The sequence below is a fragment of the Lagenorhynchus albirostris genome, chromosome 4 (genome assembly GCF_949774975.1).
Source record: "Lagenorhynchus albirostris chromosome 4, mLagAlb1.1, whole genome shotgun sequence".
In the NCBI taxonomy this organism is placed as follows: Eukaryota; Metazoa; Chordata; class Mammalia; order Artiodactyla; family Delphinidae; genus Lagenorhynchus; species Lagenorhynchus albirostris.
The window spans coordinates 144922552-144945153 of record NC_083098.1 but is presented as its reverse complement, the minus strand read 5'-3'; the positions used below and the strand labels follow the sequence as shown (position 1 = coordinate 144945153).

The 22602-nt window shown below is 57.5% G+C and overlaps 1 protein-coding gene across 19 annotated transcripts in view; it reads left to right on the top strand.

Moving 5' to 3' along the window:
- The window catches only part of ABLIM2 (actin binding LIM protein family member 2), a 152055-nt gene extending 132075 nt beyond the window's left edge, over nt 1-19980 (top strand). For 15 of the 19 annotated variants that reach the window (XR_009540427.1, XR_009540445.1, XR_009540444.1 and 12 more), the window contains 4 exons: nt 2972-3026; nt 4387-4498; nt 4590-4670; nt 18226-19980. Coding sequence is in view for 2 of the 19 variants with exons in the window: in XM_060148773.1 (XP_060004756.1) it covers nt 2972-3026; nt 4387-4394; nt 4590-4670; nt 18226-18339 (258 nt within the window). In the remaining 17 variants the exon portion in view is untranslated. Of the gene's footprint in view, nt 1-2971; nt 3027-4386; nt 4499-4589; nt 4671-18225 lie in introns of those variants that run through there. The other 4 variants (XR_009540429.1, XM_060148771.1, XM_060148773.1 and 1 more) reach the window with 3 other exon arrangements.
- Nucleotides 19981-22602: the final 2622 nt, after the last annotated feature.

Sequence of the window (22602 nt, the reverse complement as noted above, 5' to 3'; positions counted from 1 at the left end):
GTAGATAGTCACACCTCTCTGTAGAATAAATAGGGAAACAGCCACCTACTAAAGGCTTTCCTGTGGATGAGACAGCATTGGTTCCAACATGTGCCACCCGGTCTGCTATTAAGAGACTGACCGCTGGTCACCAACAGGTCCACACGGTAGCCCCTTGGAAGGAGTCCCATTTTGAAAAACCCTGATGCTAACTAAGAACAGACTGAATTTTCCTACTAAATGACAAAAACTGTCAGGTTAGATTTTTTTTAAATAAAAGAAGAAAAACATGTATCATCATGAGATGAACACAAATTATTTTTTAATGGATTAGAGGTCAAAGGATGGGAAAGAGATACCAAAGTCACAAGTAGAAGGAAAGCATGAGTGGCAGTATTAATGTCAGATAAGGTAGAAGTTAAGGTTAAGATGAATTAGTAGAATTTGTGGTAAAAAGAAAGAACACTAGCTCGTGATGACACAAGTTATAAAGCAGTTAACGGCATTCATAAATGTAAACTTGCCAAGCAACGTGACAATGCCAGAGACCTTGATAAAACGCAAGTATGGTAGGCCATTTGAACATGACTCTTGAAATCAGACATGGATCTAGTGAAGGAGAAAAAAAGTATGGAGATCAATTTAATAGTGCAAACAGCAAACTTAATCTAATAGGCATATGAAAAAAATTCGTATATTTTGAATCGGGTATTCACATATCCATAAAACATTAATGAAAAGGTTCCTGTATGTCACTACAAAGAAAACCTTAACAAATTTTAAAAGTCGGATATGCTGGAAAGAGTACATGCATTGTCATCAGGCAGCCCCGAGTTCAAATCCCAGCTCTGTCACTTCCTGGGTGTGTGTTTGGGCAAAAGTTACTTAAATTCTATGAGTCTCTATTTCCTAGTCTTTAAAAAAATTATCCTTACCTCTTAAGGTTATTGCCGGGACACATAACATTATAGTTGTGAAATCTTCTAAGTTCTATAGCGTAGTTCCCAAACGAATAGTTATTATGAAAGCTAGTCTCTACTCCTTCTTACTTCCACCTCAGTGGCTAGTGAGTAAAATGGCACGCTCCAGTGTGAGCTTTAGCAAGAAAAGAACAATGGTGAGATGGCCATGATTTCCTTCTCACCGTTATCAATCTCAGTATAATTTTTGAAAAGTAAAATGCACGGGTTAAATTTTTTACAGTTCCATATATTAGCTGTGTGACCTTGGGCAAGTTGCTTCATGTCTCTGAGCCTCGGCTATTAAATGGTGATAATAATCACCACTTGGCATTTAGAAGGCCAGGAGTAGAGAGCTCTTTCCCTGCTCTGGACTGATACCGTGACCGCCCCCCCACCGCCTCTACCCGGGGGACGCCCCACCCTCCCTCCTGAGAGCCTCTGGCTAGTCTCAGAGCCTGGCGGACCAGAGGAAGCCGGTTCTGCTGCCCGGAAGTGGGTTTCCAACTGCCCAAGGTGGTGGCGGTGGCCGTGGAGATTACAGCCTGTGATGCAGGGCAGCGGGCACTAGGGGACGGCATTTCTCTTTCGTATCGCAGCCGGGCCAGGTGGGAGGCAGGTTTGCCTCGCTTTATGCAGGAACGTCCCTAACCAGGCAGGTGCACGGGGGCGGCGGGGGGGGGGGGGGGGGTCCTTGTCAGTGGCCTAAGAAAATGTCTGCAAATATTGCTCTTGAAAACTCCCAAGGGGAATCATTCAGTCAAGTGGAGGAGGTGCAGGGTCACGGAGAGCCACCGGCAGGTGAGGGGCTGCCGGGCTCTGGTCCCAGTGCTGGGACTAAGGTGAGGCATTCAGGGCACTTACCAAAGGACTCAGTTATCAAGGTAAACAAGGTAATACAATGTTTTGAAAACTCCATATTAATGAAAAAAATCCATGATGGACAAAGTATCAGAAATGTAAAGACCAGCTCCAACCCTCCACTTAGGTGCTTACCCGCCTCGCCGCCCTCGTCCCGGCGTCTCTGGGCCTCAGTTTCCCCTGTTCAGGAGGAAGGACTTCGGACTCGGTGCTTTTGGGGGCCTCGTCCTGCCCCCGCGCTCGCTAGGACTCTGACCAGCTCCTGGCTTATCACCTCCTGCAGTAAATTAGTGCTGAAAGCTCTCTCCCTGTAATACAACCCAAGGGCGAGGAATATAATCCCTTAACTGCAGAGCTCTCTCCTGGAAATTTAACCCCTGTACCCAGTTCCAGAAGCGCTGGCCAAGACCCCTGACCCCGTGTCAGACTCTGTACCAGGTGCCAGGGATACGGGCACAAAAAAAACATTGTTCTCCACCGTGGGCAGCGGATGCAGGGCCAAGACAGTCGGACAGGAGAGGGACTGACTGACCCTGCGGGGCCTCAGCACCTGCATTGTGGGGCAGGAACCCTCTGTCGAGGTTTGCAGGATGACTTTTTCAGGTGGGCAGAGGGAAAGAGAATTCCAGACAGCAGAGTTGGCTGCTGGTGCCGTGGACAGGTGAGGGAGGCACCTGAGACAGGTGGCCGGGTCCATGCCCCCTCCGAATACCATCCCTGGACCTCATCAGCCATCACAGCCACAGTGATTGTACGGGGTGCTCACGACACTAGGGGTCTGTGCTGGGGACTTTACAGACACCGGCCACCTGAGTCCCTGGGGACAGTGCGTCTGGAGGGAGCAGAGCCGTAGCCCTAGTGAGCCGCCCTCCGGGTTCAGGCCAACTGCGGGCCGAGGGGCCGGGCGCCCTGGAGCTGTCATCACAACGGGAAGGAGCTGGCTGGACAGGCAGGGGCAGCTCAGGCCTGAAGGTGGCGGGAGGTATGTGAGCAAACCCGCCGCGTGGGAAGCCGGCAGCCCCGACGAGTGTGGGCGGCCACACGGCCCTTCCAGAGCCCGGCCTCAGTGGGCACCGTGGGCTGACCCTCCTCCCCGGCCAGGCCGCCAGGAGCCCGGCGACAGCCTGCGCCCTGCAACCTGCCCCCTGCCGCCCTCTCTCTTTCTCTTCCAGAATGCCAATCTGGCCCCTTGTGGAGCAGACCTGGATGCCAGCTGGGGCACGCGAGGTACAGGAAGCGGGGACCCCGTGGGTCTCTGGCTGGGGCAGGGGTCGCTAACAGGTTTCCACGAGTTTCGTTCTGAAACCACCCCCGACCAGGGCTGCTGGCAGAAGGCTCTGAGCATCGTGGAGTCGGGGAGCCTGGGGCAGTCATGTCCCTGCCTCTTCCGGTCAAGGATTGGTTTACCTCCATCCTAAAGCTGCCGGCGATGTTCCCTCTCCTCTCCCCTCCCTCCGGTGCTCCCCACCACCTAATTCAGAGGCTTCTCCACTTCCTGACCCAGGTGCTCGCCTCTTGAGCACTGCCAACCCCACCCTGACTTACTTGTCACTCCAGGTCACCTGGGGAGAGATCTGTGTTTGAATGTCCGTCCCACGCCAGGGCTGAGGCCAGCCCACACCTGCTGTTAAATTCTATAGCAGTAAAGGAGGCAGAGACACAGTGAAAAGCCCGCGGGTCTGAAGCTGGGTCAGATGCTGCCCCAGCCCTGCTCTCCGTGTGGCCTCCCAGGGCTTCACACCAGCAGGGTGGCCTGCAGGGAGGTTGGTGTTACTAGAGAGACCCGGTCACGTGGCAGGCGCCTGCCCAAGGGCTCTGCCAGCTCTGAGCCGCCGGGCCCCGCGATGCTCACTCATGATTGTCACCCGAGGGTGACCGGAGCGGGCTCTCTTGGGCTGCTTCGCGCTGGATGTGGGAGTGGAGGGAGCTCTAAGTGGCCTCCAGGGCCCCAGGCTCAGAGCCGGGGCGGCCGGGACCCTGCATGGCACATGGGGAAATTCAAGGACCGGCCCCCCGGTGCCCAGCCCCTCGCCAGGGTCTCCCTCCCGAGACAGGCTTGCTTGTGGCCGAGATCCAGAGATGCTGCCCTGTGGGTTCTGCGTGCTCACGGAGGCCTCCCATCCGTACGACTTTAATTTTTAACAAGCCGCTTTTAGTCTGTAAGGAAAACCTTTTTAAAAAGCTAGCACGCGGAGCTGTGTATTGAAAAGGAGGAGCTAAAGGGTCACTAAGGGAAAACAGTAAGAGGCAGGGGGGTTCGACCCCAGCAAGGCTGCCTGTCTCCACGGGGGTAAACTGAGGCAGGCCCGGACCACCAGGGAGACAGCAGCACGGCTGAGGGAGAACACAGTGCCGCGTCTGGCTCCCAGTCTGGCCTGCAGCCTCCCGACCATGCCTGCTGCTCTGGCTTCCCGCCGGAGATCCCAGAGCCCGTCCCCCTGCAGCTTGGAGGATGCCGCGGGCGGGGATGGAGACCGCGAGGCCCGGCCCACTGCAGGTTGGGGGTCCTGGACGGGCTGCGTCCACCTTTGGGCCGAGCTCGTGCGTGTTCTAACCCGGCCCCTGTGGTCTCTGCTTTCTCTTACAGAGTACAAGGTAAGAGGGGCCGCCCGATCCCGCGCTGACCTCCTGCACCTGCCCAGGTTAAAAGTTCCTTTTGTGCTTTCCCTGTGAAGTGTGTGTGTCAGATGCAGACGCAAGTATGTACCTCCCCGCTGGCCTCGGGCTCGGCTTTTCTGTCCCCGCACGTGCTTACTTCCCGGGTGAACCCGGACTTTCTTCTCCCCGCAGATCTATCCTTATGACGCCCTCATCGTCACAAACCGAATCCGCGTGAAGCTGCCTAAAGACGTGGACCGGACGAGACTGGAGGTGAGAGGGGCCCCCAGGGGTGGAGGGTCACGTCTGCCGAGCGAGTCTCTGCAGCTGCCTTGACAGCCACAAAGTCGACGTTCATCGCCCCCAAGGTCCCCGTGGCGACCGCGCAGTGCCCGGCGATGGGCTTGGAGTCAGGTCCCTCGTTGTTTTAAAGACCGGAGGACATGGTCATGTACCCAACAAAGGTGGCTGTGCAAAGGGGGGCACAGGTGCTTGCGGTTTGGGGCAGGAAAGCCTTCGTCACTGTGCTTAACTGGGTAACATTTGCCTCTTCCCTGAGCGCTGATGTTCAGAAAATCGGCCCAATTCACGGCTTCTCGTTTGACCACACTCACCCCCATCTTGAATAATACTGAGCTCTGGGAACAAGTGTATGTTTACAAGACCCGCAGGTAGAGGGCACAGACATCTGTTGCCCGGGCCCCACCGCGAGCCATGGGCCCAAGTGGCCAGAGCGCGTACTTCCTCCATCCTCACTGTCTTCCCACGAGGAGATCAATGGCCCCAGTGGACTTCACCTCCTGAGCCATGTCAGGAAGGTTTCACTGGGGTGAGGGGTCTGGAGGCTCCTGAAGGCCCAGGGCCACCTGCCCCACCTGTGCCCCGGGGCTGGGAACACCTGAAGCAGAGTGTGTGTCTGGCCAGCGCCAGCCCCTGCCCTGCTGCTCCTGCGGGCGGGGGCTCAGGTGGCTTCTGGGAGGGAGCCGTAGGGGCGTGGATGTGGCTGAGGGGCACCAGCAGTGCCCCGGCGGGGCTCAGGAGGGCTGCCAGGTGGGAGCCAATCATCTGTAAAGAAACGCCGTCTCAGGTGGAGCCCTGATCTCCGCCCTTTAGGGTGAGGGTATTGATATGCACTGGGTGGGTGGCTGTACCCACGAGAGGTCACATAAAGCCCCTCCCCCAGGGTACGGGGTAGCGGTGGCGAGGAGGGGACGGGGACGCTGGCATGGCTGCAGCCGTCGGGGGGGGGGGGGGGGCGTGTCCATTTTGTCTTCTCTGTTGCAATAGTAGGAACTTGGCCCCAAGTGGTTTAAGCTGAAAGGGAGTTGCCAGCTCCTACGACTGACGACTGACGCGTCCCTTCGGGTGGGGCTTAATCATGTCTCCAGACCCAGACTCCCTCCCTCCATCTCTTGAATGTTTCCTCTGTGTGTGTTGGCCTGACTGATGGACAGATGTTCACCTCCCCTCCCCCAGGCTCAGCGTCTGCAGGGAAGAGCCTCGGGGTGCGGGGGCTCCTAGAGGGTCTCTGAGACCTGGGACCTAGAGACAGGGAGGGTGATGCTGGGCTCACAGCAGCAGCAAGGGCTTAGCTGCAGGGAGGTGGGGAGCTGAGGCCGGGGAGGGGAAGCAGCAGAGCCAGCAAGCCCGTGGATGCCGTGGTCAGGCAGTGCAGCCCACCCGCTGAGTCTTGGAGTCCCCAGGGTGTGGGCAGCATCTTGTCAGCAAAGGACCGCAGAGCCGAATGACCCCAGGGCCTCTTCTCAGGAGGCTGGCCACTTAGCAGGACATTTGGAGCTCACCCCGTAGAAGAGGAAGGACGACTGGAATGTTCTGACCTGTTAGGAGGTGTGCGGGTCATTCCCGGGGCTGGGGGCGGGGCAGCAGGACCGGCTAGGAAGCTGGGGTGTGAGTGGGGGGCAGGGAGAGCACGTGGAGGTGCTCCGAGAGCAGGAATGCACAGAGCAGGCCCCGAGTCAAGCTTAAGGGGTGCCTTCCCTGTGATCTGGAAGACGAGGTCCTAGGCAGCCTCTTCCGGGGCCTCCCCCGCGGCGATCCCCGCTGCCTCTGCAGGGAACACACTCTGGCTCCTGCTGAAGGTGAGCCCTTGTTGAGGGTGTGGTCTCGTCCCACTGCCGTGAAGCAGGAGGGTGTCGCTGCTGGGTGACTCAGTCAGGAGCCGCCTGAAGGGGTCCCGCTGTCCTGCTTGTTTGTTCCTTAAGCCTGGGTGCCCTGAGGGCTCCTGGCTCCCACCGTGGGGTGGGGGGTGGGGGGGTCCGCTCAGCTCCAGACGCAGCAGCAGCCTCGGGGCCACCCGCCCCTTGGGACTTGCTACTTCCCTCTTGGGTCTGGGGTTCGCTTTAACCAACTCCCATACCCCAACCCTTATTTTCCTACAGTACAGAGAGAAGGTGCAAAACATCAAGTGGTTAATATGTGTAAATGTTTCCCTTTTTAAAAAAAAAACCTTGGAGGACGGGGGTAATGGGTTTAATCACCCAAATCTCCAAGAACACACCCAAGGGTGCGTCTCTCTGTAATCATTCTCTTCCTGATCTCAGGCAAGCCGGGAGGCAAATTGGAAGCTTCTCACAAACGGCGCGGCCCACACAGCCTTCAGGGTTTGGAGCTGGGGTGTGAGCCAGGAGGGGCTCACGAGGGGCTACCTCCCAGCAGGAGAGAAAGGGACACCGATGTTTTTATTTCAGGGGAGAGAGCTTTATTTTTAATATAAAAACAATTCATAACTCTTGTAAAAGTCCAGAAAAACACAAAGAACGTAAACATTACATGGAATTCCCCTACCGAGTCAAGACTCCTGTTAGCTCCGGGGCAGACATGCTTCCGGAAATCTCTTTTTTTGCACAAATACCCAGAGATAACTGAATTCTCTTTTGGATAAGTAGCCTCGTACTGTTTATGCAGTTTGACATCTGCTTTTTCTCTCTTAAATGTTATGTGAACATTTTTCCGTGCCATTTCACGGGGATCTGCCCGTCCTTTTAGTTGGCTGCGTGGTGGTCCCGCATCCCGTTCTGAGGCCGAAAATTGAATGTCCGAACCTGGGTGGATTTGATGAGTTTTGTAGCAATGGTTGGTTGGGGGGGGGTTGCTGATAAGATTAGGGTGTGTGCAGGGCCTGCACTCCTTTAATCTGGCCTCAGGTGGTCTTTTCTGGAATGAAGAATACTGACATCTTCCATTTATTGGGGTTCTAGTTCTATAAAGAGCTCAAAATATATTGTTATGTGTATCCCTCAAGGTGGAGCCAGGACCCTGCCCCAAGGCTGCACTAGCATTTCTTGGCCAATCTTCCCTTGTTTCTGCATCCCGTCCCTTCCCTGATTAGCAACTGTGCGAATCTTCGCTTTGGAACTCAGGGAAGGTCGTGGTGACTGGAGTCTGTTCCCTACAAACAAGAAACGGGGGGCACAGAAAGGCTTCCATGCCCAGGAACTGCACAGTGTCCTGCTCAGCTTCAGTTCCACACCGGGGAGGGTCCCAGGGGCCAGGCTGTGGAGGCCGTTGGCTGGGGCTCGGTCACGTGGCAAAGCTGCAGGTCTGCTGTGTGCTCAGCAAGGGGAGAAGATGGACGTGGGCAGACAGCTGGTGGTTCCCACACACCTCTGTAGGGTCGGTCCCTGGAAGGAGGACCACTCTGTCCGTCGAATGGTCAAGGCTTGTTATCCATCCTTTACCGCCAGAGTGCTTGGCTGGGTCTCACTGGTTTGGTGAACACGGGCCAGGCACTGAGCTGGGCCCTAGGGGACACACGATGAGCAGAAACCAGCATGAGCTCTGCCCGTAGACTCAGCTTGGTGGGAGGTAGACGTCAATCAACTGATGACCCAAATGAGTGTGTGAAGTTACACACCAAGGTAAGGGCTCTAAAGGAGAGGAGGGTGGGCCTGTGAGCATTTAAAAGGGGGTAAAAGTTAATTGGGTGCAGTAAGTGTGCCTGCTTGTGTGTGTGTGTGTGTGTGTGTGTGTGTGTGTGTGTGTGTGTGCACCTAAGGTGAGTCATGGCAGGTAGGAAGAGAATTCCAGGAAGAGCACACAGCAGGTGCAAAGGCCCTGGGGCAGGAGGCAGCATAGGCTGTTTGAGGAGGAACTAGCTGTGCTTGAGTGGGTGATGGGCAGGAGGGGCCAGGCCTCGTAGGGCCCTGAGCCACATAAGCAATTTGGTTTCTAGGAAAGGCAAGGCTTTTAAGTTGCAGGACGACCTGATTACGTAAGTAAAACAGTGCCCAAGGCTGCACCGTGAAGCCTGAATTGGCCGTGTGGATGCAGGGAAACCGTTTTGGAGGCGGTTGGGTTATCCAGGCAAGAAATGATGGCATCTTGGAGAGGGTGGTGGCAGTGCGGAGGTGAGAAGCGGGTAGATTCAGGCCCGATTTGGGAGGTCAAGGTGGGAGGGGCAGGGACACTCCTGGCGTGACTCCGGGCTGTCGGGATGGGGTGCTGGGTAAGTGGTGGTCACGCGGTGCAGCAGGACGAACCCCGGTTCTGATGGTGTTTGTCACTCTGGCCTGTGAGGCACAGACAAGGGAATACAGGATGCTCAGCCTGACAGAGAGGAAGGTGCCATGTCGGCCCCTGGAAGCCCGTAGTAGGTGCTCAGTAAAGGTTGGTGACTCATGGAGGTGTTTGGAAGGAGGGTGGCCGTCCTCCGCTGCTCTGGAAGCGCTGTCACATGGAAGGCGGTCAGATGAATCGTGTGATTCCAATGCGCAGAGCCAGGAAGCGCTGTCACATGGAAGGCGGTCAGATGAGTCGTGTGATCCCAGTGCGCAGAGCCAGGTTCGGGCTTCCCCGGGGAGACCCGTCCGGGGCCAGCTTCACACCATCCCTGAGATCCAGCACTTCCTGTCCTGGGGGGTCTGGGTCCCAACGCCTACCCCTGGCACCCAAGGACCTCATGCCTTGGAGGGTCTCAGATCCTTCCTGCGTTTGGCTGTGCCAGGCGCTTCCACTCTGAGGGGGAGGAGCCTTGCCTGCCCCGGGCAGACTCAAGTGTCCTCTTACCTGAGGCCACTCCTGCAAACCTCTGCCCGGCTGCCCGACATTTGCCGAAAGACTGGCCTTTGGGCTCGTGCATCAGCCTCTTGCCATCCAAAGGTGGCATCCTGGTGGAGGGAGAGAGCACTTAGGGTCGGGATGGCCTGGGTGTGAACCCAGTCTCCATAATGTCTAGCTGTGTGACCACAGACAAGTTACTTAACCACTCTGAGCCTGACCCTTACTTGTCAGATGACATCGCTGTTGCCTGTCCTGCTGGGTGGTTTGAGCATCTCTTCAGTTGTTCAGAAGTAGCCATGAGCACCTGCCGTGAGCGAGCCCCAGGCAGGTGTGATGTGCACATGGTTTCAATTATTTTGTCCATGTTGCCCCCAGTTTACCAACCTGGGAACCAAGTAGGCCAGTATGGATTAGAAAAAGGTTTCCACGGGGATGGGGTGCTATGGGCTGGCCAAACAATGATTGCTAAGAACTTAGTGGAAGAGCAAGGTGACTGGCTGTGAATGGAGGTAGGATCGGCCACAGGCTTGGCCGCCAGGAGAACAGAGGTCCCTCCCTGATGCCCGATATGGGGAAAAAACAGGATGTTTGAGAATTTATCAGATTTGGCTTGTTTACAAGCTCTTGATCATTAGGCTGTTCCAAGCGCTTGACACGTTCCTGTGCTTGGTTTTCACAAGTTGGTGCAGCAGCTACAGAGGAGGCCTTGGTGGGAAGGGGTGGGGGTAGGGGAGCTGGAGGACATCCCCAGGCCCTCGGCTTCTGGGGGACAGACCTGGGGTTCCAGCTAAGTAGTCACACAGGGCCACGCGCTGTGCATCTTCCTGGATTAATTACAGAATTAAAAGTGAATTTCTAACCACGCTTCCTTGCCCCAGCCTCCCAGAGCACACATTTGGCTCCTTAGGTAGGAAAGTGTATCAGCCAGGGCCCTCCAGAGAATCAGAACCAACAGGATACAGGTAGACAGACGGACAGACAGATATGGACATAGACATGTATTAAGAAATTTAATTTAAGGAATTGGCTTCCCGTGGGGCTGGCAAGTGTGGAATCCGCAGGGCAGACCAGCAGCAGGCTGGATGGACACTCGGGCAGGAGCCGACAGGTAGAAGCAGAATATCTCCTTCTCCAGGAAGCCCTCAGTGATTGCCCCAGTGGAGTGGATGAGGCCACCACATTAGGGAGGGTCATCTTCACTTAAAGGCTGATTGTAGGCATGACCACATTGACAGAATACCTTCCCAGCCACCCCTAGACTAGAGTTTGGCCAAGCAGCCGGGCACCAGGGCCTAGCCAGGCTGACTCATGCAGAGAGCAAAGGCTGCCGGCTGAACAGGTTTGGAAGGAGGGTGTGTCCCGGCGAGTCCCCAGGGTCCTCCTTTCTGAGTGCTCAGCAGAGGCAAGGCTGAGCGGCTCCTCTGGGGCCCCCTCTGCCAGACCCTGAGGCTAAACGCACACCTGAGTTTGCTCAAGCAGGAAAAGCCCAAGCTGTAGGAATGTGCCTGGAAAATAAGGCCCCGCAGTCAAAGAATACGTCCTTTGTTCAGACCCATCCAACCGGTCTGATAAGAACCTGACAGACTGATGGTGAAGTGTGGGTTCCCGGCCACTGGGTGCGCCTGGGAGATGGGTCTGCCGCAGCCTCCGGGACCCTGGGGCCTCCCAGGAGAGGCTCGGAGCACAAACAGGAACGGTCCTCCAAGGCCAGGCCAAGTGGCAGGGACTTCGGGGTGGAGGGCGGGGAGGGAGGGGGGAGACACAGTGCAGAGTAGGGCAGGCAAGTGGAATGGGCTCTGAAGGAGGAGAGAGGAAGCTGGGAGGCAGCGTGGCCGGCGAGGTGAGAGCACAGATGTAGATTCAGGGATGCAAGGAGCACAGATTGTCCCTGGGTGAGGATGGGAGACAAGCCCCTCCTGCCCTACTGGAGCTGAGAACCAGGCGAGATCAGCAGTGGCTCTGTACTGAGGGACACACATGGCCTGGGGCCTGCTCGCTTGGCTAGTGCAATCCGGGAGGGCCCTCTGGAGGAGGGGGGCATTTGAACTGGTACCTGTAGAAGAAGGAGGAGCAGCTCTGTGCAGTGGAGGGAGAGCATGGCATGTTCCAGAACCCGTAGGTGCCCACCGTGGAGCAGAACGGTGGTGGAAGAGGTGGGCAAGGACACGGTGAGGCAGGGCCTCGGGGCCACCTGGCAGCCACGTCACTCCACATCTCGGAGCCTCCGTCCCCGTCCTTCCGCATACACTATGCAGACATCACGAGCCTGTGATGGAGAGCTCCCGGCTCTCACCTGGCCCAGAGGAGCAGTCCGCAGATGGCAGTGATCATTGTCATTATGGTGATGCTGTCGTTATGGTGATGCTGTCGTTATGGCGATGACGTCAGGGACCTCCGGCTAAGACGGCAGAAGCTTCAGAGCATGGACCCAGCTCAGCAGCGCAGGGCTCCCCTCTGCAGACAGGGCCTCCTTGTACAGTGTGTGGGGCAGGGAGGCACCGTGGGACCCAGGCCTCAGAAGAAACGTGGGCCCTTGCCGGTCCAGGATTCGCAGGCTGAGCGGGTCTGGGGCCTGAGCCCACCCGATCAGCCCCCATTGGAGCAGGGGGCCTGGCAGTGGCCGGTGGGCTGGCGTGGGACATCTGAACTTGGTGCGGTGGGCAGGGGGTACTGGGAATGCCCTGCAGGCCAATCCCAGCAGGGTGGCAGCTAGCCTGGGATACCCTGCAGAGCAGGGGGAGCACAGGCCGAGGGCCTCCACCACAAAGCCCCGGATGCTTCCAGAAGCTGCATCAGCGGGCAGGGAGTCAGGACTGAGGGAGGGCCCTTGAGCCACCTGGCCTGGCGCCCAGGCTGCGTGCCCTCGGGCGAGGCATGGGACCTCTCGGAGCCTGGGTTTCCTGAGGTCGTAAAATGAAAACTAGAATCTCAGGGCAGGTGACGATGGCAGCAGCTGTCATGAAGTCCCTTCCCAAGCCTGGCCAGTGGCCCTGTATCAGTGCAGGAGGATGGCGGGGTTCAGGGTCCGAACTGGGATCCCCGAGTAGGCGTCCTGGGCCCGGACGCTGCGTGTATGAGTGTGCATGATTCTACCAAAATGGGCCACTGCGTCATCGTTTCGGGGGGCCCGTGACCCAGAAAAAGTGGGACTTTCTGCCCCAGGGGGACAGCATGCGTGGCCCGGCTTCCAGGTACACAGGCCTCGGTGGGCCCGTCTGCCAAGGGGAGGGGTAGCCCCCGAGCTGCGTGGACCTGCTGGTCTGAACGGCACGGCGGTCTCAAGGAACGGCCGGTCACAGCTTCTCAGAAAGAGCCCTGGCCCCCCGGCCAGAAGGTCCGAGTTCTAATGTGCCACTTGCAGGCTGGGTGACACGGGAGACGTCCCCGTCTGTGGCCCGGTCCTCGTCCTCTGGGCACCACCAGCTCCCACACTCGTTGCCTCCCTGGGTGTGAGTGCACGTGTGCCCTGGGTTCCCGGCTACCATCCCTTGATGAGCCCTTGCTGCGAGCAGAGGTTAGTGGCCGTTACTGATTCCTGTATTCAGGGAGCCCTTGGCGATGGAGCCAGGTTACAGGCTTAAGTCAGATCATGTCCCTCAGAAAACTACCTCTGGCTGTAAGATGCTGGTGGCACGTCATCAGTGCTTCACAAGGCTTCAAGGCCTCCAGGTCCCAGGCCCTCGAATGGACTTAATTATGCTCTGACCCACCTGCCCGGCAGGTGTGCGATCTCTGTGGGGTGGGCGCACCTGGTCTGGTTTATTTCTGCGTCCCGGCACCTGAACGAGGAGAGAGCAGAGCGCCTGCATAGGACCAGCCCTTCCCCTCCCTTCTCTCCGCTCACCCTACCACCCAGGAGCGCCCCATGCAGGGTCCCGGGCACACAGGCCCTCTCCCTGCCCGGGGGTGCGCGTTACGGAGGGACCCCTAGTGCATCCGGCTCGCTCAGAGATCAGGGGCTGCTAGAGCCGCTCGTGTTGTTATATTTTCAGGAACTTCCCACGCTGGTTGTTAAACCAGCCATTACTGAAAAACAAATGATGTAAACTTAGGATTATGAAAATTACATTTAAAGCAAAGGTGATAAATACCCAACACTCCCTCCTCCCTAATCTCTCAACCACATTTTACTACCATCTGTGCTCTCGAGGTTACTTAACCGCTATTGCGTCTGTGCGCGGGAGGAATAAGCTGTGACTTGCCCCCGGGCATCTCTTTCCAGCTCTGCATTCAGTGGCGTCACGTTGGAAGCTTGAAACTGGCCGTGGTGTATCACCACGGAAAGGAGGCTTGCGGGTCTGGGAGCCTGGGGTGACGGGTGCAGTCAGGAGAGACTTCCTGGAGGAGCTGACACCCAAGCCCAGCTCTGGGGAGTGAGTAGGGGTTACGTGGGCAGAGGAGGAGGCCCGGCATTCCAGGCAGAGGGAGAGTGGGCTAAGGCACAGACAGGATGATTCCGATTTTACAAACATCACAACTGAGGTCGTGTCGCTCAGCACAGCTGGACAGGCCTGGAGCCAGGACCGGATTCCTGTGTGTCTGGCTCCTGAGCCCGAGGTCTTTGCACGATGCTGCCCTGGACGGTGACACATAGGCGGACCCCTGGCAAAGCGTGTGGGACCCCTACCATGCTGCAAAAACGGCCTCCTCCCCAGGGGCTCTCCCCAGTGCACCCCAGAAGCGAGGCCATCCCGGGACGTCCCTCGGCCCAGGCACCACGCCCTGGGCTGCCTTCCTGCCGGCTCAGGAGGGAGTTCGGCCGTGCCGTGCCTGGCGGGGCAGGGAAGCCTTCCGGAGCCAGCGGCCGGGGGAGTTGGGCCAGGGTCAGAAAGCCGGCTCTGGCCTCTGGGGTCAGCCGTGCTCTGCCACGTTCCTCCTGCTGTGGCAGGCACTCGGGCGGGCAAGAAGAGCCCTGGATGGGGGGCCCTGACTCTGCCTTGACGGACATTACCAAGTTCCCAGCTGCCAGGAGCGGGGGCCTTTAGCCCCTTCTTCCCTGGGAGGCCGTGGGATCAGCCAGGTGTGGTGAGATACTAGAGACCACACAGCTGGAGCTGGGATGGCTGAACAGGTCCCTCTGCCAGGCCTCCCCCTGTGACCCTCTCCCGCCCTCCAGAGCCCTCAGGCAGCCGAGTTGTGTTCTCAGCCTACAGATGGGGAAACAGGACCAGAGCCCGGGGGTCCCTGCCAGCCCCCAGGACTCGCCCTTAGCCTGAGTCCCCAAACCCAGCTGCCATCAGCTGCTCTGGGAGGCATGTGACACACGTGGGCTCCTGGGCCCCTAAGGCTGCCTTGGGAGGTTTTGGGGGGGCAGAGGGGAGGGTGCAGGCACTCTCAGATGTGTCAAGCACCCAGGGTCATTGTGACAGGCCTGCGGGCTTGGGAATCCAGCTGGGACGCCGTGCAGCACCCCTCCCTCCCTCCTGCCTCCGGCTGCCTCCCCGGCAACGGGGTGGGCTCCTGTGGCCAGGTGGGGGCCAGGCGGGGGGAGCAGGGTTGGGAGCGCCAGCCCCAGAGGGTCCTCTCCTTTGCCTCTCCTCCTGCCCGCTCACCCACCACATGTCCCCAGTTCACAGGTCCCCAAGGTCGGGTGTCCCCTTGCCCGTAGAGCCCAGGTTCCTGTGCAGCTTTTCGGACTCAGTTCTCAGGGCATCTTGGTCTGGAGGCTGGAGGACGGGCTGCATGGGACCTGCGGGGGGTGCCGGGGGTAATTGACTCCTTGGGCCCCCTTGCCGCCCCCCACAGGCCCTGTCATGGTCCCCCTGCTGCTAGCGGGAGGCTGCTGGCCGGTGAGCACAGGGTCACCCTCACCGCACCGCTCTCCCCTTCCCAGCTTAGAGCGCGGTGACCTGTGTCGCCGCTCTCCCCTCTCCTCCCCTCTGTGTGTCACCGCCTGGGAGACCCAACCCCGGAGACACCCGGGGGCCCTAAAGCAGGAGATCACAGGCTGCAGGGGCGCTGGGCATCACCCTGCCAGCCCGGTCCATGCCTCCCTGGGGTCCCTGTGCGCCGTCCCCTCTGGGCCCCTTCCCCTGGCTTCCACCTCCCCAGGGCCCAGCCCTGGAGACCAGCATCTCGCTCAGGCCTCTGATCTTCCTCTGCCCCGCCGCGCTCCCATTAACCACCCACAGCCACGCCCCCCGGGGCCTCAGGACCCCGGCCTGTGTCAGGCTCCCGCTCAACACCCAGCCAGTAACAGGAGACGCGATTTCCCTTTTCTCCTTCCCGTTGGGCGTCTTGGTTGACCCACTGTACTTGGGAAGGTTGTGACGTGGTACTGGAAGTGGGTGCTGCTGTCTGAAGTGACAGTTCTGAGTCCCCGTGGGCTGGGTTGTGGCTTCCCCAGATCGGCAGGAAGCCCCAGTGTCAGCGCCACGGAGGTGGCTCGTTTCTGGCATATGCCGGAACCTTCTTCCTGGTCGCAGGTGCGAGACGGCAGCAGGCAGCTCACGGCCCTTCCCTGGCAGACTAGCTTGATGGTGTGCGTGTGTCTGTGCGTGTCTGTGTGTCTGTGTATGTCTGTGTGTGTCTGCATGTCTGTATATGTCTCTGTGTGTGTGTGTCTGTCTTGTGTGTGCATGTGTGTCTGTGTGTCTCTGTGTGAGTGTGTGTCTAGTATGTGTGTATCTATGTGTCTGTGTATGTCTGTGTGTGTCTGCATGTCTGTATATGTCTCTGTGTGTGTGTGTCTTGTGTGTGCGTCTGTGTCTGTCTTGTGTGTGCATGTGTGTCTGTGTGTCTCTGTGTGAGTGTGTGTCTAGTATGTCTGTGTGTATCTATGTGTTTGTATATGTCTGTGTGTGTGTCTCCGTGCGTGTCTGTCTGTGTCTGTATATGTCTGTGTGTGTGTATGTGTGTGTGTGTGAGAGTGTGTGCGCCCTCTGAGGACCCCAGGCCCAGATTCAGTTAGGAGGGCCTTTTGTGACTCAGCAAAAATGGGTCCCTTGGGTTCCCTCCCCCATATCCTGCCAGCAACTGGGCTCCGAAACCCAGTGCGTGCCACACATATTCGGTGATTTTTATGCAGGACACAAGTGGCAGTGACTCTGATGTTTCTGCTTTCCGTAGTTAGCCATGTGTCTTCACACCGTTTTCTCTCGATCATCACATGAGGTGTTTTGTTTTAAATTTAAGGAAACCACTCTTGGAGGGGCAAGAATTGGGCTTTTTAAATTATAAAAGTCACAATTTTAACCATTTTAAAGTGTATGACTGAGTGGCGTTTAATACGTTCTCAAGGTTGTACGACCTCCACTACCTCTATCCAATTCCAGAACACTTTGATCAGCCCGGCAGGAAACCCCGTACCCCTGACCAGCTATTCTCCGGTCCTTTCCCGCCCCAAGACCCCGGCAGTGACTACTCTGGTTTTGGTCCCCGTGGGTCTGCCCATCCTGGATGTTTCGTATAAGTGGGATCAGCCTAACGGCCGTGTCCGTGTCTTAACGAACGTCAGAGCTTCACGACTTTTTATGGACGAACCACGTTCCCGAGTCTGAATGGAGCTCGTTTTGTTTATCCGTTCGTCCTTCAATGGGCAGTTGGGTTGTTTCCGCTCTTGGCCCTTGTGGACGGTGCCGCTGTGAACGTGGGTGTGCGGGTGTCCGCGTGAGTCCCTGGTTTGGGTCGTCTGGGACCTGCTTGGGAGTGGATCTGCTGGGTCGCACGGTGATCCTGCTAAGTACGTGGAAGAACAGCCATACTGGTTTCCACACAGCCACACGGAAGCCACATTTCCAAATGGGGGCCAGAGGGGCATCTGAACCGGGTCCTCTGGGGCCAGAACCTGACCCCCGCTCCTGTTGCAGACTGTCCCCCACCTCCTTTCCGTCTTCCCCTCAGCCCTCCCAGGCAGGAGGGGGACAGCCTCACTCCCCCCGGGAAGCCCCCCGGGAGATGGTGCCGTGCCCACCTGAGCCGGGTCTCGGAGGACAAGGAGTTACTCAGAGCCTGCTGAGGAAGACAGATGTGGGGTTGATGGGAGCAGAGACCTGCAAGGAACAGTCTAGAGTTCGGGTGGCAGTCAGGGGAAGCTCCAGAGAGGTGGCTCTATCTCGGATCATAACAAACGTGCCCAACACACACTGGCCCTGCCCGTGGCCGGGCTCAGCCCTGAGAGCTGACCTGCACTGACCCGCTCACCCACACAGCTCTGGGGGGGTTGCCAGGGTGACCCCATTTACAGGTGAGTAGACTGAGGCTCCAGAGGCTGGCTGGCGCAGGTGCCCTTGACACCGTGCCGTTCAGCCTCTCCACTGTGCCCCCGGGATCGGGCTCAGAGAGACAAAAAACTCACTCACGGTCACACAGCAGAGGAGGGGAAGAGGGAGGATTTGAACTGAGGCTCCTTTGCTCACCTTCCACACCTCAGCGTCCTCATCTGTGAAATGGGGGCGAAATAAACCACTCACTTCCGGCTCTCAAACGGCGGCCATGAAAATTAAATGAAATCATGAATGTGCCCACGTATGCAAATCTCCTGAAATCTCAGCCGTTTCCCAGCAGGAGGAAGTCCTCTCCCGGGTGTGCTTTCACACTTCGTCTGCAGTGGGACACGTGTCTGTAGGTGTCAGGAGGCAGGGCTCTGGCCCCACTTCTGCAGCTGGTCACCGTGGGGCCCTAACCGGATCTCTTTCCTCTGGGCTTGGTTCTGTCCACTGCAAAGCAGAGCGATGGGGATACAGAGGGAAGGTGGGAAGCCCGAGGGCCCCGGGTGCGCTGAGGGGACCACCCCATCCTTGCTGCAGATCCCGTCTCAGGGGCCGAAGTTGCTGACTGTTCCCCTCTGGGTTTTCCTTTTTATCTGAAGAGACACTTGTCGCCCGAGGAGTTCCAGGAAGTGTTTGGGATGAGCATGGAAGAGTTTGACCGCCTGGCCCTCTGGAAAAGGAACGACCTCAAGAAGAAAGCCCTGCTGTTTTGACGCGCCGAGGCCCTGACCATGGGCACGCCTGCGGGAGCCACCAGACCCCTCCTCTTGCACTTGGCTTCGGCTTCTCTGTGTCCACGGTGGACGGTGGGCGCCTGGAAGGGCCGGGCTGGGGCCTGGGGGCGGGAGGAGGTCCCAGAGCAGGTGCAGCCCCCCCCACCCCCCGTTTCTGCCAGCAGCGCTCCCGCCCGTAGTTTAGGGCCCAGACGCCTGGCTTTGCACTACTCCTTCCCCGCTGTTGCTTGCCATCACGGAGATGCTGCAAGGTCACTGCCCCGGAGATGGGGGAACAGACAAGGGCAGCCCACCCCCCAGGCCTCCGGGCAGTGCCCACCCCACGCTGGTAGGACGGAGGCGATGGGACCGGAGATTTGAGGAGGCCTGTCGATGACAGGGTCATGGGTGGGTGGGCGCACGGCGTGGCCCCCCTCACCCGCTCAGCCTTAGGAGGCACGGCCTGGCACACGGGCCCCCCACCCCCGAGGCAGGGGGAGTGCCACCCAGGGCTACAAGAAGCATGGGGGCTCGGTTTTTACGGCCTTTGTGATGAATCGGTGTTTAGGGAGGAACTTCAGTCTAGACAGGCACCTTCTGCCAGGGCCCCCCGTGCACTGCATCATTTTTCTTCCAGATCATCCCTTAGATGCCTAAATGATATCTTTAGAGTAACACAAAAGTTTTTATTTTATTAAAAAGTAGAGCCTACTTAAAGACGCCATATATAAAGAGTTTAATTCTATGGTCCCACCGCAGGGGAGCACCTCCAGCCTGATTCTCCACTGTTCGCATCTGCGTGGTTTCGGGTTTGGGGTATGTTCCTAACACACAGGACTCCTTGTCTGTTTTCTTTGTGCTTTTTTGCTTTTTGACCTGTCATACAGGTACCCCGAAAGGCAGACCCACTCCCCGCACCCCCATAATGCTGTGTGTAAGTACACGTAAAGTACAGCCACCACTGTTTTCCTCGCTGTCATTTTCCAAGTCTTGGAGAGAAGACATCCTCCCCTGACGGCCAGTGCCCCAGAATGAAGGATTTCCATGTCCTCTTGGTGGCATGGCCAGGGGTGTCCCACCTTCCCCCCTTCTCCCCTATAAAACACAGACACCCCCAGGGAGGGATGCTCGTGCCCGGTCCTGAGACCGACAGCCAGACCCTCGGGGAGACGGGACGGGAGGTGGCACCTGGATCACAAAGTCAGCAGGGCATCCACGGCAGGAGGCCGGCGGGTCCCCGCGGGAAGGCGTCCTGCTTGTGATTAGGTGTGGGCTAGAGTGTGGTGCCTGATGCGGAATGTTTGTCAATGCGTTGAGAGGCCTGTGAAACACTGCAGAAGTGTCCCCGGAGTCTGTCCCCCTCCCCGTCTCTGTGAAGCTGCATCTTTCTGTGTGTCCTCGATGTTCCCATCCGTGCGTCACCGTCACTCAGCTTCCTTTTGGCCCCGTAACACGCCAGTCTCTCTGCGCGCCCGGCTTCTCACCAGCCCAGCTTGGCCAGGGAGCGGAGTTCGCAGCACCTGGTACGCGTCCCTCCACTCTGCGATCTGAGCCCTGGCCACTGGAAACCCCCGGTTTCTCACTAGTGAACGTCATGTTGGACTAGGGGAGCCTGGAAAAATAAAGGATGATGTATTATAACTTGTGAAAGTGAAAAGCCACTTCTTATTAAGGTGCGTTGTTTCTAGGCATGGACCCCCTTCTGCTGACAGTCGCTGGGGAGAGCGTCTGCCGAGAGTGGTCACCCCGGAAGCCTGCACAGAGCCGGGCGGGACGGCCCCAGGGTTGGCATCGGGAACGCCCCGGGACAGCGCTCTCAGGGGCAGCCCCTAAGGGTGGGGCCCTCTGCTTGCTCTAGAGCCCCTCAGCTAGGCACCAGGTGCTGACGGGAGGGATGCTTATGCCTGTCCCCAGTCAGGCTGGGGAGACAGACCGGCAAACAGACAATGACAACAAGACTGACCCTTTGGGGAAGGTCCAGAGGAGGCCCCATATACACCCCAGAGGTCAGGGGGCTGGGCTTTCTGAGAAGGTGTTGCCAAACTAATTCTTGACAGATGAGGAGGTGTTCCCAGAGGCCAAGGAAGGGAAGGGTGTTCCAGGCAGAGGGAACAGCAGGAGTGGACCCTGAGCCAGAGGCGGCTTCCCCGGTTACGGAAACTTGGGTTGCTGGTTATGGCTGGAGCACGTGGCTAAGGAAAGGAAGAGAATGAAGGCCGGGCTCCCTCCAGGGAGGGCCCAGCAGGTCGGCAGATGTCATCCTGGGATGAAATGCTTTATAATCTCTACCTTTGTTTGCTCAGGCCGCTGTAACAAAAACCATAGACTGGGGGCTTAAACAACAAAGATTTCTTTCTCTTGGTTCTGGAGTCTGAAGTCCGAGATCAAGGTGCTGGCATGATCCGGTTCTGGTGAGAGCCTGCTTCCTGCTTACAGAGGTGTGAGCTGTGTCTTCACAGGGCAGAGAGAGATCATCTCTCCTCTCATCTCGCTCAGCTCCTCAAAGGGCACTAATCCCATTGTGAGGGGCCCACCCTCACAACCTAATCACCTTCCAAATGCCCCCTCCTAATCCGTCACACTGGGGATTAGGGCTTCAGCATGTGGATTTGGGGGGACACATTTAATCCACAGCAGTTTCTAATCTTATTCCAATGACATTAATGACTTTCATAAAGACCCAGAAGCCTGTCCACGTGTACACAATCTGCCTCATTTTCGTATACCCAGGTTTGCAAGTCAAAAACCAGCACATTCCTTCGCCCCCAAGGATGGCCTGTCAGAGGTCCTGGTTCCACCCTGAAGCATCTCTCTGTATCTCTCCGTCTCAGCAGACACTGTCACGGAATTATCCAGATCAGAAAACATCCTGAGAGTGGAAGGTGGCCCAATGACCCTTACCAATGACCCAGGGACACAGCATACACCTGGCCTGTCCCAGGCAAACTGGACATGTGGTCACCCTGACCATACTCCCTCCACCCTCACCTCTCACCTGGGTGAACCCAGCTTCCCCATCAGCCTTCTGTCCCCACTCTCACCTCCGGACCTGTCATTTTTCACAGACAACCAGAGTGATGCTTTGCAACCATCAGCTGGATCATGTCAAGCCTCCAGCAGCACCTTCTATGACCCCCCGCTCTCCCCTCTCCCTGCTCCACACGGGATTGGCCTCTGTCCATACGTCACAGCCACGCCGCCTTCCTCCGGCACAAGCCCTCAGCTTTTGCACACACTCTCCTCCCTCCTGGAGTCGGGGGCGTGCTTCTGCTCCAGGCAGGGCCCCCCTCACCCCTCTTGGTTTGGCTCTGAAGTTCCCACCTCAGACAGGCCCCTCTGCTGACTCTAGGAATTTCCCCACCAATGCCCGCCCCTGTGTCAGCACATTCTTCTTTTTTTTTCTTTTTTTCCCAAATCACAGTTTCACTTTGACTTGGAGACATCTTGCATTTTCTCTCTTCTTTTAATTTTTTTTTAATTTTTAAGTTTATTTGATTGAAGTGTAGTTGATTTACAATGGGGTGTTCATTTCTGCTGTGCAGCAAAGTGATTCAGTTATACCCATATGTACCTTCTTTTTCGTATTCTTTTCCATTATGGTTTATCACAGGATATTGAATATAGTTCCCCAGCACATTCTTCTTATCTGTTTACTGATGATTTCCCTGCAAGAGGGCTGGCGGTTTTATAACGGTGCTCTGTGACCCGTCATTGGACTATTTGGTAACAGGACTGGAGCCCAGAGCTCCTCCTGGTGTCGGCGCTCGAGCCCAGAGCTCCTCCTGGTGTCGGCGCTCGAGCCCAGAGCTCCTCCTGGTGTTGGCGCTCGAGCCCAAAGCTCCTCCTGGTGTCGGCGCTCCTGGAGCAGCGCAGCCCAATAGAACTTTCCGCAAAGCGTCCTGTACCCACACTGCCCAGTATGACAGCCACTAGCGTTTGAAACGTGACAGGTGTGACTAGGGAATTAAGTTTTAAGTTTTCATTAGTTTAAAGGTCAGTTTAAGTAGCCACGCGTGACTCGCAGCTGTCGATTAGACAGTGCGGACCTGGAAGGTGAGACACTTCCAGTGTCCTGAGCGGGAAGACCGGCTGCTGCAGGAGGCTCGGGACCTGTCATTCTGGCTAGTGGAGTGTCCGTTCGGTGCCTGGTGTGTAGGGTCGTTTAGAGTACGTTTGCTGAGCCCCCGTCTGCGCCTGGCACTGTCCCGGGTGCTGGAGGTATGCACAGCCAGCCCGTGCCCCCCAGAGCTTACATCCCCACCT